Genomic DNA, 18993 nt, shown 5'->3' on the forward strand with positions numbered 1-18993 from the left:
CTCTCTTTTCCGGTTTCTGTCTGTGATTATATTACTAAACGATAGTATTTGAATAGGCAATATTTTTTTAAGTTGTTTAGGTAATGTTTTATGGAAATTCCATTGTAATCAATCAAAAGAAATATTTACGATATTTTTATGATATCCGTAAAGTATCTGGCAACGCTGCCATCGTCACTCATCCTGACAAAGCACTTTCTTGTGGTTGTGGAGAATTTTCATGCGCCCGACACAGTTGCGCACGTCGTTTTCGATTATTGAGATTATCCGAATGCGTAGACAACAAATATAACAAAAACTTGAATCGTTTATTGTTATTCATGATTACGCTGACGAGATGCCAGGTTAGTATTCTTAAAGCTTTCGATAATACCACATTAGTGATTATTGCTCATTAATAATTTCGTTTTGTATTAGGGATCATGAAGACTTTCATTGTACTATCTTTCCTTTGCGTCGCCGCTTTGGCCTCCGAAGATTTTTGCTATCAAGACGCAGTTACCGCATGCAATCCAACTGCTGCGAAGTGTAAGTATTTTAAATCTTTTATCCATATTTAGTTCTATTTTTGTCTGACCTTTGTTGAGATTACAATAATATTTTGGAGTTTCGAAAACAAAAACAGCGGTGGCTACTGCTCCACCCACACGGATGTCCAAAAGTGCTCATAGACAAGACGAAAACGGCGGTTTCGTTGGAAAAAATATTCCCATGAGATTTTTTTGCATAATCACATTTGTAATACACCCCAGAATAAGGTTCAACAAGTCGGCCACGAGAAAAGTGGTCCAAATTTTTTTTAACAATTTCGTTTTAATCAAATTGCAAAAATTATTATTTTTGGTCTGGACAAATTTTTTTTAGGTTTTTTAGACCATTCTGGACAAAAAAGGTCTCCTGTAATTTTTCTCTTAAGTTGATGGTTTTCGAGTTATAAGCAATTTAAAATTTGAAAAACGCAAAAATGGCTATTTTTAAGGCTTAATAACTCGGTTAAAAATTATTATTATGAAAGTCAGAAAGTGACTAAATCAAAGTGTAAAGACCCCCTACATGATCCTGAAGACATTTGTGTCATTAATTTATTACTAAGCTGTTATTTTTAATTATTAACAATAAGCCGTAAGAGCGTATTGACGCGACTGTAATGTGAGTGCGAGTAAGATGCCCATTGGACTGCCGGAATGACATCTCTCTCGCATTCACCATAGACGGCCGCCTAATACGTGCTGGCGCTCATTATTATTACTTAAAAATAACAGCATAGTAATAAAATTATGACAAAAATTCAGGACCTTGTAGGGGGGGCTTTAAACTTGATTTAGTCACTTTTTGACTTTCATGATAATAACTTTTAAATAATTTATTAAGCCTTGAAAATCGCCATTTTTCGTTTTTTTTTTTAAATTTTAAATTGTCTATAACTCGAAAACGATCAACTTTAGAGAAAAATTGCGAGAGACCTTTTTTGTCCAGAATGGTACAAAAAAACCTAACAAAAATTTGTACGGGCCAAAAATATTGATTTTTGCAATTTTATTAAAAACAAGCTGAAAATGCGAGCATTATCATAACGAAAACTTTGTTTATTTACTTATTTTAATTCATAATATGGAAAATTTCTATTATGAAAAGTAGTTTAGAATTAATAATTGTTTTAATGTGCAATTATCATTCTAATTTAAATGTTATGAACTATAAAGTAGTTTACTTTTGATCGAAATTCATATTTTTTTTATTCCGCATATAAAATTAATAAAATTTTACAATATCGATACATTTTTGGCAAAGTAACGTAAGTGACATTTTTGGCGAAAATCATATTTTTCCATTAAACTAACGCTATTGTTGTTAAGAAGGTAATGCCAAAGTGTAGTAAGCCTAGAATTACTTTAAACATAATATATGAATTAAAGCTTACTACACTTTGGCAGTACCTTCTGAACAATAATAGCGTTAGTTTAATGGAAAAACATGATTTTCAAAAATGTTACTTACGTTACTTTGCCATAAATGTATCGATATGATGGTTGCATCATAAATCTTAGAACATGAAGAGGTTTTTATGAAGAATAACTTTTCTTCGTCAAATTAAAAATAAAAGAGTTATAAATGAAAATGTTGTTGGTATCCATAATTTGAGAAAAATCTTCAAATATTTTTTCCATTAGAAGGATGTAATTGCACATATCAGACCATAATTTTTTATACCAAACAATATTATTTCATATACTGTCGGTTCGCTAAACTCAGACACAACTGGTTAGTGATTTTAGTCAATAATTTTGCCAATTTGGCAAAAAAAATAATTACTAATTAGTTAATAATTACTAAATAATTAGTAATTTTGTCAATTTTGGCAAAATTCGCAAAAACAAAAAAATTACCTACTAAAATTACTAGCCAGTTGTGTCGAGTTTAGCGAACCGACTATATTTTAATTTCATAGCAAATGGAACAGTCCATTTATCATAAAGGGGAGGCTGTATACCCGTATAAACCTTTTTAAAACTGTTAATAAATAATTATTGTTTTTAAAATATACATACTCAAATTGTATTTTTGTACATCTTATTTATTTTATATAATAATTAAATTCACTATTAAATGTCATTGATGATTTATTAATACTTAATTTAAAATTTAGTTTGACATTCACGAAGTGTCCAACTCAAATGTAAATAACCTATGCTTTGATTAACAAATTGAGATTAAAAAACTAGCCTACTTAATAGCAACGATTTCAGCTGGACGTGTAGTGTGTCGGCAGAAAATAAAACGATTGTGACGTCACATTTTAGACTTTGAAGTCGATTATCTCAAAGATGGTTAGAAATATCGAAATGCCGTTTTCAGATTTGGATTCAGAAGAAAAAACTACATAAGAACCCATCGATAAATCTGATCTGAGTATTGCACGAGCGGCAACGCAATAACACACACACTTTTGCGAATTTATAAACGAAATGTTTTCGTTGAAAAATTGTTAAAAAAATCGGACCACTTTTGACGTGGGCTACTTCTTGAACCTTATTCTGGGATGTCTCACGAATGCGATTATGCAATAAAATTTCATGGGAATATTTTTTCTAACGAACCCGCCGTTTTCGCCTTGTCTATCAGTCTATTCTCATTGTGGAATAGGTAATGCGAACTTTTTTCATTGGCATTAATACTGGCTGCTTATAAAATTTAATTTTAGCTTATTGTATACATAATTTTTTATGTGTAACCCTAACCAAAATCAGAATCCTTTGTTAAATTCTTTTGTGGATACAAGGTTGCTCAGTGTAACTAAAGTAACACTTTAATAATTATTATTCAACATATGGTCAATATGTACTATTTTTGAAACAATAATTATTGCTACATTTCAACTGTCTTATTCTTTTTCACATGCTTTATCAGAATTATCCGACCTTAAGGCGGATTCACATCAATAAAAATTTTGGTTTGTATCTTAAAATACAGAAAAAATATTAATTTTGTGTGTTGTACTGCCGAATCCACTTAGCGACAAGTGGATAATCAAGTCCACATTAACACTGCTGTGTGGCGAAAATTTCTTTGAAGTCGACTGAAAAACCGACAGCACGACGGATAGCGTGCGTTGTTCGTCACGAAAATATTTTTGCATTAATCCATGCGGCGCACAGTCCACATCAGCAAAAAGTTCAATGCACACAAGCAAATTTGTTTCAAATACAATGTACAACAATGTATGACACCGCAAACAATACAACAAATACCACCACCAGTTATACAATACCCACAAGTATACACTGCTCAACAAGTACAACCAGAGGGAAATCAACAATTTTATCCACCAAAGTACCAAACATTACCTAGCACTTCCAGACAAGATGAAGAATGGAAAATTGCAGAAAATAGAAAACGTAACAGAAATAGTCCCGAAAATTACCAAAACAAATTAAAACAGATGAAAATAGACAACTACTGGCTCAATCCTCCTACGTCAACGTCAAACCGGTTTAATCTTTTAAATGAAGAATCCGATGGCGACGAAGAGACACAAGAAAATGGTACAATACCAAAACCTCCTCCAATATTTATTGCAGGTGTCAAAGATATAAAACCACTAAACCTCCTACTAAATAGCATAGCAAAAGAAAACCACATTATCAAGGTTCTAAACGATGACCAAGTAAAAGTTCAAGCCAAAACGATTGAAATATATAATATCATTATAAAAGCATTAGATGAAAAGAAAACTGAATACCACACATACCAAAAAAAAGGAGATAGATCATTCAGAGTCGTTCTAAGACATCTACATCCAACAACCAACCTAGAAGAGGTAAAGGCGGAACTGGAGAGCCAAGGGCATATTGTGAACCAGATCACTAACATACGACATAGAATAACAAAAAACCCACTTCCATTATTTTTTGTAAATCTTAAATCAAGCTCTAACAACAAAGATATATATAATATAGACTCACTACAAAATGCAAGAGTAAAATTTGAACCACCAAGGCCTGTAAGGGATCTAGCACAATGCCAAAGATGTCAGAGATATGGACATACGAAGAACTTCTGTGTCAGGCAACCCAGATGTGTAAAATGTGCGTTAAACCACCCGACAAAAGAATGCACACAGAAACATCGAACAGAAAATGTCATATGTGTCTTATGTAATGGTAATCACCCTGCCAACTACAGAGGGTGCACTGTATACAAGCAATTGCAGAAAGAAAAATACCCACCGCTGAGGAAGAAGGAGTCCGATGAAAGTGCAAGGAGAGTATACCAAAATTACATAGTACCAGGTGTTACATACAGCCAAGTCGCAAATAATAATCAACAACTGAATCAAATTACTACACAACCATCTGATATACAAGAGTTAAAACAAATGATGAAGAGTCTCATGGAGCAGATGAGCACCATGCTCAACCTTCTTACCACCGTCGTAGCAAAGATGAAGTGATGGCAGACAAACTAAAATTTGTGATCTGGAATGCGAATGGATTAGCCCAACACAAACATGAACTTAGTTTATACTTGACAAATCATAAAATTGATCTAATATTAATATCAGAAACGCACTTCACAAAAAAGAATGTCTTAAAAATTCCATATTATACAGTTCACCATACCATGCATCCTGATGGAACCGCCCACGGTGGCACGGCAATCATTATTAAAAACACAATCAAACATCACCTCGCAACTTGTCTTGCAAAAGAATACATACAAGCCACAAACATAGTTGTAGAAGACTGGACAGGCCCCATTACTTTCTCTGCGGTTTATTGCCCTCCAAAGCACAAAATAACAAAAGAAGACTTTAAAGTGTTCTTCGACGAACTAGGCAACCGATTTATTTGTGGCGGTGACTATAATGCCAAGCATCAGAGTTGGGGTTCTAGACTAGATACGACCCGAGGAAGAGAGCTATACAAAGCAATAAACAACGATAATCTAGAAGTAGTAACAACACGAGAACCAACGTACTGGCCAACCGACTTAAATAAAACACCCGATCTTCTGGACTTCGGCATAACTAAACAAATTAACAGGAACTATATGCATGCGGAGTCATGTTATGAACTTTCTTCCGATCATTCGCCAGTTGTTATAACACTAAATAAAAAAATTCTCCACAGGGAAAAACCATGTGTATTGCATAATCGAAAAACAAACTGGAACATCTTTAAACAACTGGTCGAGGAGCGACTTCAACTAAATATTTCCCTAAAGACTAATGAGGAGATCGAATATGCAGTAGAACACCTAAATTTAGTTATACAACAAGCTGCCTGGGACTCAACAACACCCAGCAACAATGAAATGAAGAATGAATACACTTCATTATCAATAAGAGAGAAAATAGCCCAGAAAAGAAAACTCAGAAAACAGTGGCAAGCAACTAGAGCGCCACAAACAAAAACGCAGTTGAACAATGCTGTTAAGGAGCTAAAAGAAATGATAGCAACAGAAAAGAATCTTCAATTCAGTGAACACATAAAACAACTAGATACAACTGAACAAACAAACTACTCCCTATGGAAGGCTACTAGAAAATTAAAAAGACCCCAATACAATATACCACCATTAAAAAAAGAGCAGGGCGGATGGTTAAAAACACCAAAGGAAAAAGCAGAGACATTTGCAAACCACCTAAGAACTGTGTTCATTCCCAATGAAACAACTGACCCCAACCAAGAGGAAACAATAAACCAAGCACTTGAAGAATCATACCAGCTAGAATTACCAGAAAAAAAGATTCAAAAAAAGTGAAATAAAGGCCACAATAAGATTCAATACCAACCCTAAAAAAGCTCCAGGGTACGACCTAATCACAGGACAAATATTACAAGAACTGCCGGAAATAGGATATACATATTTAACACAATTATTCAATTCAATCATGAAAATCAGCTATTTCCCGCCACAATGGAAAGTTGCCGAAATAACACCCATTTTAAAACGAGGCAAACCACCTGAAAGGGTAGAATCATACCGGCCCATCAGTCTACTACCCGTGCTATCCAAAGTGTTCGAAAAACTTTTATTAACAAGACTAACACCTCTCCTAGAAGACGAGGGAATAATTCCAACTCACCAATTTGGATTCAGGCAGAAACATTCTACCATTCAACAAGTACATCGACTAGTAAACAGAATCCATAAAGACCTCGAAGCATCCAGATATTGCTCCGCCCTATTCATAGACATAGGACAAGCGTTTGACAAGGTATGGCACCAGGGGTTGCTCTATAAGCTGAGGAGTTGTTTGCCTCTAAATTATTACACACTACTAAAGTCATACCTTACAAATAGACGCTTTAGAGTCAAATACGACAATGAAATATCAGAACTTCAACCCATAACAGCGGGTGTCCCCCAGGGAAGTGTTCTGGGTCCTGTCCTGTACCTACTCTATACTGCCGACCTTCCAACATCACCTGCCACAACAACAGCTACATTTGCAGATGATACTGCGATCTTATGCTCCAACAAGAATCCAAACATCGCATCAGAACTATTACAAAATAACATAACTGAAGTCGAAAAATGGTTACAAAAATGGAGAATTAAACCAAATGAGCAAAAGTCAATACATGTAACATTTACAACCCGTAGAGGAACCTGTCCACCTGTATGTATTAACCGCAAACAAATACCACAGAAAGACGATGTAAAGTACCTTGGGATTCACCTGGATAGAAAACTGACCTGGAAAAAACACATATTTTCCAAACGAAAACAATTGGGCCATAAAGTGAGAGACATATACTGGCTAATAGGAAAACAATCCCAGTTATCAACACAAAATAAATTACTCCTATACAAAGCGGTGTTGAAGCCAATTTGGACCTATGGGGTAGAACTATGGGGAACAGCCGCAAATTCTAATATTGAAATAATACAAAGGTTCCAATCCAAAATACTAAGGATGATTTTAAATATACCTTGGTACATCACCAACAACGCCGTACATCGAGATGCAGAGGTAACTTATGTAAAGGAAGAAATTACATATCGAATAAAAAAATACAAGGACCGATTGCGGGAACACCCAAACCACCTAGCAAGAAACTTGATGCAGATGTGTGCAGTGCGCAGGTTAAAACGTAAAGTGACCAGTGATTTAGTGTGAGCTAAAAAAAAAGTGTAGTACTTATTTATGTTTTCCCAGAACCAATAATAGTTTAGTAGACTAACATTAAGAGCGGCATATTAATGGGTATGTTCGCCACATGTCAATAGTTTAGCCGACATAAATATTATTTAATGCTTATTACTTTGTAAAAAACGGCAGATTGTAATAAATTGGGATGTCAATAAAAAAAAAAAAAAAATTAGTTAATAATTACTAAATAATTAGTAATTTTGTCAATTTTGGCAAAATTCGCAAAAACAAAAAAATTACCTACTAAAATTACTAGCCAGTTGTGTCGAGTTTAGCGAACCGACTATATTTTAATTTCATAGCAAATGGAACAGTCCATTTATCATAAAGGGGAGGCTGTATACCCGTATAAACCTTTTTAAAACTGTTAATAAATAATTATTGTTTTTAAAATATACATACTCAAATTGTATTTTTGTACATCTTATTTATTTTATATAATAATTAAATTCACTATTAAATGTCATTGATGATTTATTAATACTTAATTTAAAATTTAGTTTGACATTCACGAAGTGTCCAACTCAAATGTAAATAACCTATGCTTTGATTAACAAATTGAGATTAAAAAACTAGCCTACTTAATAGCAACGATTTCAGCTGGACGTGTAGTGTGTCGGCAGAAAATAAAACGATTGTGACGTCACATTTTAGACTTTGAAGTCGATTATCTCAAAGATGGTTAGAAATATCGAAATGCCGTTTTCAGATTTGGATTCAGAAGAAAAAACTACATAAGAACCCATCGATAAATCTGATCTGAGTATTGCACGAGCGGCAACGCAATAACACACACACTTTTGCGAATTTATAAACGAAATGTTTTCGTTGAAAAATTGTTAAAAAAATCGGACCACTTTTGACGTGGGCTACTTCTTGAACCTTATTCTGGGATGTCTCACGAATGCGATTATGCAATAAAATTTCATGGGAATATTTTTTCTAACGAACCCGCCGTTTTCGCCTTGTCTATCAGTCTATTCTCATTGTGGAATAGGTAATGCGAACTTTTTTCATTGGCATTAATACTGGCTGCTTATAAAATTTAATTTTAGCTTATTGTATACATAATTTTTTATGTGTAACCCTAACCAAAATCAGAATCCTTTGTTAAATTCTTTTGTGGATACAAGGTTGCTCAGTGTAACTAAAGTAACACTTTAATAATTATTATTCAACATATGGTCAATATGTACTATTTTTGAAACAATAATTATTGCTACATTTCAACTGTCTTATTCTTTTTCACATGCTTTATCAGAATTATCCGACCTTAAGGCGGATTCACATCAATAAAAATTTTGGTTTGTATCTTAAAATACAGAAAAAATATTAATTTTGTGTGTTGTACTGCCGAATCCACTTAGCGACAAGTGGATAATCAAGTCCACATTAACACTGCTGTGTGGCGAAAATTTCTTTGAAGTCGACTGAAAAACCGACAGCACGACGGATAGCGTGCGTTGTTCGTCACGAAAATATTTTTGCATTAATCCATGCGGCGCACAGTCCACATCAGCAAAAAGTTCAATGCACACAAGCAAATTTGTTTCAAATACAATGTACAACATAAATTTTTATTGATGTGGATCCGCCTTTAGAGATCCATATTTCGAAGGCTTCTTGATCTTCTGCAACATTGAATAAATGTCTTGATTTGATATCGAGTCCATTCATGAATGTTTTTTAACCAAGAAACTTGTGTTCTTCCTACACCTTAACTTTAATGGCCCTCGTATTTTGTATTTAAGGATCAATTGTTGTATTCTATATTGATTTTTCCTCACTGTATGTCCTAGACAAGACATTTTCTGGTGTTTAACAGTCTTTAGCAGTTCTCTATCTTTGTTGACCCTCTCTTAGTACATCCTCATTAGTTTTTCTTGCTGTCTAAGGTACCATCAGCATCCATCTATGAATCCATATTTCCAATGCTTCAATTCTGTCCACGGTTGATACTTTTAGTGTTCACACTTTTGCACCATACAAAAGTGCAGACAAAACATAGCACTTAACCATTCTTTGTCTTAGTTCTAAACTAAAATGGTTATGCAAAGAAATGTCTTCATTTTCATTAAAATAGTTTTAGTCATTGCAATTCTGTGTTGTATTTCTATGTCTAGATCTAGTTGGTTCATTATGACAGTTCCCAAATGTCATTTTGTTAACTTTTTCAACTTTGACTCAATTTTGAAACTCTGCATTTGGACGTGGGTTACAACTAAAGACTAAAAGATTGTTTATTTTGAGTTTATTTTAATGCTGATTTCCTCTCCTAGTTCCTGAATGTGATCAAGCAGAATTTGGAAATCTTCAATATCTACATTGAGTAGTTCTTCTTTGATTTTTATTCCATATGGCCGTCCCTCAAGTGCCTTTTTAAAAAACTGATCCAAGTAAACATTGAACAATGTTGGGGACAAAATGCAACCTTGTCTGACTCCTCGTTGTTATCTCTAATTTTTACAATACTATTTTGATTCCAGTACAAATTTTTAATGACACGAACATTGTTGTCATCTATTCCTATATTTTTTAGAATCTGCATAAATTTTACGTGCTTTACTTTATCAAATGCTTTTTGAAAGTCCACAAAGCAAGTAAATCCTTTTTTTTTAATGAAATAGAACAAAAACCGGAACATTTAAAATAAAATACCAACCATAGTAATTTGTTCCTATAAAATTTAGTATAGTTTTACAACAATGTGCCATTAACTCTATATTAACATCTTGGCTGCAGTAATGTTAAAAAAAGTGGGTCCCTACAGCAACGAGTCTCCCGTTCCTATGCTTTTGAGACAACTGTGGTATGTCACTCTGCTTTTATCAACAACATGAGACACGACATTTGTGTCTCATGGCAGCCAATGTGTCATAAGACTCTCTATTTCTTATTGATTGTTAGTGAAAAGATAATATATCTCAAGTACAATTTAAATGTATACTTACAAAGTATAGATAAAAAATTGTTTGTACAAGATATTATATTTTTTTTTATTTATATTTTAATTTGAGATATTATATTATTTATATAATTAATATTGACATATTACAGATGTCTGGCACATTTAATTCTTAAAATTTTTGTCCTTCAACATTTTCGTCGCAGTTTTCACTTATTATCATTCAGACATAAAAATATAACTATACAGGGTGTTTCATTGGGAAACGGAAATACTTTAATGGTGAATAGAGGTCACCGAGCCGGTTCTAGATATAGTACATTTTTTGCCCTACCGACTTTTATAACCGAGTTACAGGGTGTTTTATCGATTTTGCCCATTTCTTTCCTAAGCCATAACTTTAGAACCACCCTGTATATTTTTTTGATATTTGGTACACATATGTCTCATTCAAAACCCAAACGACCGACATACTAACCATAAGAAAAATCCAGGTCCGGATTAACAAAAAATTATACAGTAATTGTGACCTTAAAACAACACCCTGTATATTGAAATTTTGAAAATCTGTTTGCATATTTGAAAAGTGCACAAAAAAGTAAGTTAAATAGTTTGCTTCAATTTTTCGGCTAGACAATTTTATGACTTTCATTTTGAAATTATATTGAATTTTTTAAGAACTTTGACATTAAAAAGCAGATATTATCTTTTAGTTATAAATTATTAAAGTTAATGAATAAATACTCATTTTAAAAATAATCAATACTTATTTACCACATTGGAACGACCCAATTACTAATGACAAGAAAAATGCAGGTCCGGATTAAGAAAAAAATACAAAGTAATTGTGACCTTGAACCAACACCCTGTATATTAAAATTTTAAAAATTTGTCTGCGCATTAAAGTATTTCCGTTTCCCAATGAAACACCCTGTATAATCTGATTGGATAGAAATAAGTGGAAAACGTTTACAAAAATGTTGGAGCATTAAGTAGGCTGATTACCTTTAATTTCAACCAAATGTTTATTCATAGATATAAATCTAAAAAACTAAATAAGAATTTTTTTTACAGATGTTGACAAGTTGAATTGTACAGCCAAATTTGGAGCTATCGATGCAGTTGAATCTGACCTACAGAAGTTCATAAACCATCATTTCATCAGATCCTTCGAGTATCTACTCCTAGCCACCAATTTTGCCACATATGAAAGAAACAGAGCAGGATTCGAAAAACTTTTCCGTGGCTTGTCTGACAACAAGTGGCATGAAGGTATTGAATTTATTAAGTATCTTACCTCTCGTGGTGGACACATGAACTTCAATGCTATTTCCAAAGACATCAAAGGAGAAGAGGCAGAAGCTCGTAGCTTTGACTTGCGTGAACTTACTGCTATTGCTAAAGCTCTGGACATAGAGAAGAAGTTTGTTCATGAAGCTCACTCCATCCATCGTGAAGCTACCAGAAACAACAAACAGTTCCACGATCCTGAAATTTCCGATTATTTGGAGAAGGAAGTTGTGCACAAGGAGAGAGATCTTATCAGGAAGTTAGCAGGGTACAGTACTGACTTGGCTGGTCTCCTTAACGGACCAGACAGTTCATTGGCTCTGTTTATGTTTGATGACTATTTACAAAAGCAGTAAATATTTATTTTTAAGTTTGTGATTTAATAATATTCCATAGATAGGTTAGAATCACTTTTCGATAAATGTATCATCTTCGTGTGATTATTAGCGAGTAAGAATGTTTGTACATTATTCAACAAATGTCTATAATTATGTTTTTTAAATAGTAAAATAAATACATCTCCGATAAATACTAATTGGCTATTTGTTTTATTACTTTATACCATAAAGATTTTTCCTAAAAATATCAAGGCTGACTTCGTATAGGGCTTTTCATCGATTGTCATTTGTTTCGAGCTTCTGTCATAATATGTTGTATAATTTGTGTATAAAATTTAATATACACGGATTATACGACATATGACAGAAGCTCGAAACAAATGACTGTGAATGAAAAGCCCTATATCTAGCTCCTATATGATTTTATCACAGAATCATTACAACAAAACATACAGTGCACAGATTCTAAAGGTGCCGGTAGGTAGGGGATGACGTCTATGCGCAATATTATACTCGGTGTATGAGAAAGTATTTGAAATAAACAATATAACATTTATTATTTCGAATACTTTGTCATTGTCATACACCGACTATAATACTGCACATAGACGCCATCCCCCACCGGCACCTTTGGAATCTATAATTCATTTATCTTTCTAATTGCATTAAGGAAGATGAAGCTTTATAGAAACATGAGAAAACTGCAAATCTAACTGATTAACAAACCTGGTATTGAAAATAGTACAGAAGACTTTTTGGACGAAATATCTTAAGAAAGTCTTCAAGATATACATGGACAATACAATAAACACCTACTACGGAACTAGACGTCCATTTACAATCAAGGAAGTAATCTGCACCGCCATAAAATGGGTGACAAATAATATTTAACCCTAAATACAGGATCAACTTTTTACTCCACCCAATGACGTCTGTAATGTGAAAGTTTAAATTCTACGTTTTTAGGCATATTTGTTGCCAAAACTCAAAATCGAAATTTTATGTTATAGGTTTTGAAGATTGGGCTCGAGCAATGGAAATTCCACAGCTACCGGTCAACGGAAGTGATAAATTTTATTGATCTCACGGGAAAATGGCAAAAAATTTGTCCGTTTTTCATTCCCTACGAGGGAGGTTTTAGGGGAAAGCTCGAGGTAAGACTGGACATCAGTCCCGGATTAAGAATCTTGAGGCCCCTAGGCAACCCAAGCTATGAGGCCCCTTAAGGCCTCCGCCTTTTCCCTCCAAAACCACCTCGGTTAACCCCTCCATCCTCCTGCAGTTGTAATTTCAATCTCTTCTCACTGTAATGATTTACTGACAGCGTTGATGCGTTCTAAAATTGTTGCCCAAAACTCATTCATTACGAATGTTTCTTTTTTTGTCATTTCTTTCAACAAACACTTTTCCTCTTGAGGTGTTTCATCCTTTTGATTAGTGTTTTTAGCAAGAGAATGCACAGCAGATTTTAAGAAGTTGTAACCTTTAGACAAAGCTCTTGTTGCGTCAGTCCTTGCACTCCATCTAATGCTGCTTGTTGTTTTAATGACTAGATCGTGGCGAATGGGATCGCTTAGTGGAGTTTCATTTGATCATAACTTTCCAACGGTGGGTAGAGGCTGAAAAAAAGTTGTACAAGCAGTACACGGACTCCGACGCAACTTTCAGCACGTTACTCACAACTAAATTAAGCGAGTGTGCAGCAAAAGGAATGTAAAGTTTGTTAATCTTAGATAATTGAGCCTGGATACTATTATATTTGTCTGACATGTTTGCTGAATGATTGATTGCCCCCTCATGTCGTTTACATCAATGCCACAGTCGTTAAAAACGGTTAAAACAGCAAGAAAAAGATTTTCTCCAGTATGACTACTTATGGGTATGAATGATAACCCTCATTCACTTTACCATCTGCTGAATTTACATATCTTAATAAATAGTCAATATGAGACAAATCTGGTATTGAATTGACACTCAAGGAGTAGTATTTGGCTTCCTTAATTTCTTTAACAATTGTATTTAAAAATTGTTTTCCCAGTACTTCTATTATTTCTTCCCACATCTTTGAAGACAAGTAAGAAGGCTTTCCGGTACCCTCATTGCCATACTTAGCTTGAGAGCTTAAAGAGGATCGTACTCTGCAAGTAATAGCTCTAAAATGCGCAGGGGGCACCCCCCTGGCCCTAAGAAATGACTGAAATTTACAAAAAATACATCAATATTCATCATAACATCATATATAATGTATTATATATATAGTGCTTGCCCCCCCCCCAAACAAAATTTCAAATTACGCTCCTGAAAATGCGTAAGTAGCTCCTATTATTTTGTGAAAGAAGGATATCTGTATCACTTGTAAACGCTAATCCGAAAGAAGATAGAAACTTAACCACAGGGACTACTCTTTTCAGAACTTGAATCCAGTAATATCGTTTTTGATTAAATTAAATTTCCAAACAGCTGCCAAGTCGACCATGAAGGCGCTGCCTGTCGATGAGTGTTCGCCAAAAATAATACATGGTAAGCAGTAAACATTTCCATTTGAGGGAGAGTACGTTATAGCCAATCCCTTTTAATTTTTGTTACACTGATACATTTTCAAAAAACCATAGATTGTGTAAAAAATCTTGTAACGCCTTTAAAATTTCTTTTTGATGCTGAAAAAATTCCATCAAGATTTTTCCATTCTGAAGAACCCTTCCCAATCCAAGATTTCCATAAGTATATATGTCTTCCGTTATGCCATTCGATAATCCTATGTTGTTTCCGAATTCTGGGCCCAATTTACCTTTATCTTTAATTTCTAACTTAGTTTCGGTTTCTGGTTCTTTTCTTGAAGTGGAATATAACTACGTCATTGTATGTTTTAACATCTTCAGTTACAGAAGCTAACTATGTTTCCCTTAGTTATTTCTATCACGTGCATTTTCATTTGTTGCAGCTTCACTAGCCGTGGATTTCCGTTTGAAACCAAGTTTATGGTATTGCGCGATATTTTAATTTTTCAACGTATCGCACCTCCGCTCAAATATCTAGTGTCACAACTCAAAAAAAAAAATAAAAACGGTTTTATTGCACCAACAGTTTAATAACACTACAAAATATTATGTCAAAAAGAGATACTTTTATAGTTCAAGTATTTGTCGTTAGACGACACTAGAGTCATTAATATATATGATTAACCAAAATCAACAGTGCATCGAAAATAAAGAGTGTCACATATCGGCTTGTGCAAGACATTTGTTCATCTAAGATGCGTATAAAGCGTGTCGTTTGTCGAGTTAAGACAGTATATGTGATAACTTTATTCAAAATAATCTGCGTTTTGGTAAAGAAAAGTGACACATTTATCACTTATTTATCTTTCTTTTTGCAGTATTTTTGTTGTTAATTTTATTTAAATTTACATCATTAAAAAATATAAGTCTTTTAACCAGATAATAATCATGCATGATATTATATTATGTACTGCAAGAGCCACTTTTGATAAATAATATTTCGTAAATTTTTCGTTAGTTTATCTGTATAGTGTCACAACTCAAAAAAAAATATATTTTTTAAACTTTTTAGCAGTATTAATACACTATTTTGTCGAGCTTCAAAAACCTTTGTAACTGACTAAAATAGTTATTATACAAATTTTAATAGTTTCTGAATTAAACCCGGAAAAGTTCTAGCGAAAACTTCAAACGTTGTTTTCTCGATACTTTGATTTTTTGAGTTATGACACTGTTTGAGCGGAGGTGCGATATATGGTTTATAGTTTTTATTTAATTCTAATTATTATTTTTCCGTTTTGGGTCTTACGAGGCCCCCGTGCGTTGGGGCCGAGGCCCTTAGGCAACTGCCTATACTTTGCCTGATGGTTAATCCGGCACTGCTGGACAAACATTCTTAGCAAAATTCAGCTTGTTCGTCTCGTTTTTAGACATAAAATAATCTCTGGCGACTGGACAAATGCGACTTCTTTCCATCATATAAAGCATTTTGTTCAATTTCCATGGATTTCTCTATCTGAGGATGTATTTGCCTACGTTTTAATCTTCTGCATTCAGAACCGCATTTGTGAGTGTATACATGCCTTCGATATTTTCCTTTACTGTTTTATCCTTATTTACAACTATTGTCTTTAGATGCAACTGCGTATCTACTTGTTCTCTGCAGCTTTTGTTGTTATTGGTTCGCAGACCTCGTAATTCTCTTCCTTGTCGTAGGCATTTAGATTTTTTAAAGTTTAATTCTCATAGGTGCAACCATAGAAAAAAGTGTTGTGTGATTTGGTAGAATGCGATCTTACTCTTTGAAAAATATGTCACGTATTTCAGCGCCATCTCAGCACCTGGTTAAATGGAAGGGTACTACAAATCTGGCCTCCACATAAGTGGTCTGTAGCTTCGACATGATAGGTGTGAAATTTTAAACGTTCTTGTTGTTGATTGGATAGGAAGAGTGGCGTAATCTAGCCTCCATGCTAGGTACATCATAGCCTCCATACGCTACTTCCAATATTTAATATTTTATTCAAGTGGACAATAAAGGCACAACACAAACAACTTTTGATTCTTAATTATTTATTTATACAATAATGTGACATTTTACATAGAAATATGAGTATTTAATTTGGATTAAATATATGTTTACTCGTTGAATTTTTCCTCCGTCTGCACACAACACCTGATGGGAGCCATTAGACCTAACCATAGAAAAAAGTGTTGTGTGATTTGGTAGAATGCGATCTTACCCTTCAAAAAATACGTCACGTATTTCAGCACCTGGAAAATTGGAAGGATACTACAAATCTGGCCTCCACATAAGTGGTCTGTAGCTTCGACATGATAGGTGTGAAATTTTAAACGTTCTTGCTGTTGATTGGATAGGAAGGGTAGCGTTATCTAGCCTCCACGCTAGGTACACCATAGCCTCCATACGGTACTTCCAATATTTAATATTATTTTATTCAAGTGGACAATAAAGGTAAAACACAAACAACTTTTGTTTCTTAATTATTTATTTATACAATAATGTGACATTTTACATAGAAATATGAGTATTTAATTTCGATTAAATAATGTTTACTTGTTGAATTTATCGGCTGCACACAACAGCTGATCGGCCATTAGACCCAACAACAAAACGCGAAATAAAATGTGTATTTTAAAACTGTTGGATAAACAGTACCTACAATCAGAAAAACTTACCTTTAAAAAGGTACTCGATTATGAAATAACAAAAATATCAAAAAACACGACTGAATATCAGCTTTTTATGGTGACACAAACTAAACACAAACACCAAACACTCACATAACCGACCATATAAAATAAGTGAACGACAACGAACGAACGAACACGAACACAGATTACAGATTCACAGATAGCGCAGGATTTGTCAAAAGTCATGTTCCACCAATCACAATGCCGACATCAGCGCCTCTGACTAAACGGAAGGAAAATAAATACGATTACATGTTTTTTATTAGAGTTAGCGGGGCATGGACCTAACAACAAAACGCGAAATAAAATGTGTATTTTAAAACTGTTGGATAAACAGTACCTACAATCAAAAAATATCTACCTTATAATCAGAAAAACTTACCTTTAAAAAGGTACTCGATTACAAAATATCGAAAAACACGACTGAATATCAGCTTTTTATGGTGACACAAACACATCAACATCAACATCACATAAACCGACCATATAAAATGACTGAACGACAACGAACGAACGAACACGAACACTAAACACAGATTCACAGATAGCGCAGGATTTGTCAAAAGTCATGTTCCACCAATCACAATGCCGACATCAGCGCCTCTGACAAAATGGAAGGAAAATAAATACGATTACATGTTTTCTATTAGAGTGCGCGGGGCATGGGTGCAACTATTGGTTGTCTATAATATAGACCAGTAAGAAGAAGGCACGTTGTAAATCAGGGAATATTGGGTGTCAATTTGACTCTCAGATTCAAATTGTAGCACTTTTCTTACATAACATTTTCCGCTCGTTCTTCAGGTGCGCTCAGAATTTCACGCGACGTACGGCTTGTAAGAAATTAGGGTAAAAATAGTGTTATTTGAGATTAAAATAAGATTAATTTGACAGTATGTAATTGAAAATTGCTCCACCAAATAAAAATATTTTAGCTAAAAAGCTTCACGGATTTAAAATAATTTATTCAATCAGCCATGCACTGCTCTCTGATTTAATCAGTGCCCTTGATATGATATAGCATTATATGTAATGTACAAAGGGCACACTCGAGGTTTTGTTATATTCTTGGAAAGTGTTGTAAAGACTATCACTTGATAGGAGACGGACCTTACATGAGAAATTATGTAATGGTTTTGACCATCTAAACAGGAATTAATAGTAAAATGAAAAACAGTTAGACCGGTCACTTGACTATCAATAGTGTGTGGCGGATCAGGTTTCCTCGAGATGCTAGTTCCCAGGCAACCAAGTGACGTCATATAACGTTGAGGAAACGTCAGTTTTTGGTTGAATATAACACGTGTTTGAACATTACGTCATACAGACGTCTTTTGTAGGTGATTTTAAATACGTAAGATTAATGACGTTAAAATTACGTTTAAAAAACGTTTTAATTTCAGACAGCCTAAGTCTGACGTCACAAAATTGGGAGGAGCGAGGAGCTTGCTTGTTTGTATTGACTCCAAACAATTTCGTTTGGGTATAGATAACGCTAACTATTCATAAGAAATTGCTCATTTATTGTTTACGTGGTTTGTGCCTTGTGTGATTATAAGACTTTTCATTTATATATTTAGTTGAAGA

General features: G+C 33.9%; 2 protein-coding genes across 3 annotated transcripts in view; one reads left to right on the forward strand and one right to left on the reverse strand.

The window, feature by feature from the left end:
• LOC114333215 (ferritin subunit) overlaps positions 1-18993 on the reverse strand; it is a 73818-nt gene that overhangs the window by 28732 nt on the left and 26093 nt on the right. The gene's annotated exons all lie outside the window — the stretch shown is intronic.
• The window catches only part of LOC114333216 (ferritin-2 heavy chain), a 53475-nt gene continuing 34650 nt past the window's right edge, over positions 169-18993 (forward strand). Inside the window, exons 1-3 of one of the 2 annotated variants that reach the window (XM_028283069.2) lie at positions 169-344; positions 418-528; positions 11640-12390. In XM_028283069.2, coding sequence (XP_028138870.1) covers positions 338-344; positions 418-528; positions 11640-12211 — 690 coding nt within the window. In that variant the 5' untranslated portion in view covers positions 169-337 and the 3' untranslated portion in view covers positions 12212-12390. Of the gene's footprint in view, positions 345-417; positions 529-11639; positions 12391-18993 lie in introns of those variants that run through there. The other variant, XM_050657194.1, reaches the window with a different exon arrangement.

The sequence above is a fragment of the Diabrotica virgifera genome, chromosome 7 (assembly GCF_917563875.1).
Source record: "Diabrotica virgifera virgifera chromosome 7, PGI_DIABVI_V3a".
In the NCBI taxonomy this organism is placed as follows: Eukaryota; Metazoa; Arthropoda; class Insecta; order Coleoptera; family Chrysomelidae; genus Diabrotica; species Diabrotica virgifera.